Source organism: Coturnix japonica, linkage group LGE22C19W28_E50C23, assembly GCF_001577835.2.
Source record: "Coturnix japonica isolate 7356 linkage group LGE22C19W28_E50C23, Coturnix japonica 2.1, whole genome shotgun sequence".
Classification (NCBI taxonomy): Eukaryota; Metazoa; Chordata; class Aves; order Galliformes; family Phasianidae; genus Coturnix; species Coturnix japonica.
In genome coordinates, this window is record NC_029544.1 from 1,773,486 (window position 1) to 1,775,051 (window position 1,566).

The 1,566-nt window shown below is 59.6% G+C and overlaps 1 protein-coding gene across 3 annotated transcripts in view; it reads left to right on the forward strand.

Annotated features, from left to right (window-relative positions):
- CS (citrate synthase) overlaps nucleotides 1–1,566 on the forward strand; it is a 6,832-nt gene that overhangs the window by 1,814 nt on the left and 3,452 nt on the right. For all 3 annotated transcript variants that reach the window (XM_015887060.2, XM_015887061.2, XM_015887062.2), the window contains exons 2-7: nucleotides 57–107; nucleotides 215–322; nucleotides 432–497; nucleotides 608–739; nucleotides 820–1,008; nucleotides 1,096–1,295. In XM_015887060.2, the coding sequence (XP_015742546.1) occupies nucleotides 57–107; nucleotides 215–322; nucleotides 432–497; nucleotides 608–739; nucleotides 820–1,008; nucleotides 1,096–1,295 (746 nt within the window). The remainder of the gene's footprint in view (nucleotides 1–56; nucleotides 108–214; nucleotides 323–431; nucleotides 498–607; nucleotides 740–819; nucleotides 1,009–1,095; nucleotides 1,296–1,566) is intronic.

Below are 1,566 nucleotides of genomic sequence, written 5' to 3' on the forward strand. Positions count from 1 at the left end.
AACCCACCCCCTAAATAACCCCTCCCCATATAACCCTTATTTCTCCTCTCCCACAGAACTCTCCATGTGTTCTCTTTGCTGCCCGTCACGCTGCCACTGCGGCCACAGTAAGAACCGACCCACAGCTTCACCCCATTGATCCCCCCCCCTTTATCCCCCCCCCACAGCGCTGTGGGGCTCACACCTCCCCTATCTCATCTCCCCCCCCCTTTAGAACCTGAAGGACGTTCTGGCCTCCATGATCCCCAAGGAGCAGGCGAGGATCAAAAGCTTCCGGCAGCAGCACGGCAACACGGCCATAGGGCAGATCACAGTGGATATGGTGAGGGGGGGGCACCGAGATAAAGGGGGGGGGGCACCGAGATAAAGGGGGGGGGCACTGATCTGTGCCACCCATAACCCTGAGCTCTGTCCTTTTATCCTTATTGCAGGTGTATGGAGGGATGCGGGGCATGAAGGGGTTGATCTACGAGACCTCAGTGCTGGATCCTGATGAGGTGGGGCTGCCCCCCACCCCACTCAGACACCCATAATGGTACCCATAGGCACCTATAAGGGCACCCATAAGGTGCTGATGTTGAGCCCTGCTTTGTTTTCCCTTTAATAGGGGATTCGTTTCCGTGGGTTCAGCATCCCTGAATGCCAAAAGCTGCTGCCCAAAGCTGCGGGGGGGGAGGAACCGCTGCCTGAGGGGCTGTTCTGGCTGCTGGTAACAGGGGAGGTGCCCACCCAAGAGCAGGTAACACAGCAGGACCCCCAGCTTTATATTGGGGGGGGGGGGGTCTGAGAGCCCTTTATCTCAATGCCCCCACCCCATAGGTGAGCTGGGTGTCCCGTGAATGGGCCAAGCGGGCGGCTCTGCCTTCCCACGTGGTGACCATGTTGGATAACTTCCCCACCAACCTGCACCCCATGTCCCAACTCAGCGCCGCCATCACGGCCCTCAACAGCGAGAGCAAATTCGCACGAGCTTACGCTGAGGGCATCAACCGTGTCAAGTATTGGGAGGTACAAAGGGGGCAGGAATGGGGTATAGGGGTGGGCAGGGGTTGGTAGACCCCCCCAGCCCATCTCCCCCCCCCATATCTATCCCAGTTTGTCTATGAGGACGCCATGGATCTGATTGCGAAGCTGCCTTGCGTGGCTGCAAAGATTTATCGCAACCTTTACCGTGAAGGCAGCAGCATCGGAGCCATCGACCCCAACCTGGACTGGTCCCACAACTTCACCAACATGTTGGGTTACACCGACCCACAGTTCATTGAGCTCATGCGTCTCTACCTCACCATCCACAGGTGTGGGGCTGTGCCGCCCCAGCTCTGCCTCGGGGTGTGGGATGTGCCCGGGCAGCGCTCGGTGTGGGGCAATGGGAGCTGCAGGATGGGGGGTGGGGGTTGTTGGGGCCCTCTATGGGGTGTGGGGGCTCTCTATGGGGTGTAGGGATTGTAGGGGCCCTCTATGGGGTGTGGGGGTTGTAGGGGTCCTCTATGGGGGGTGGGGGTTGTTGGGGCCCTCTATGGGGTGTGGGGGCTCTCTGTGGGGTGCAGAGGTTGTAGGGGCTCTCTA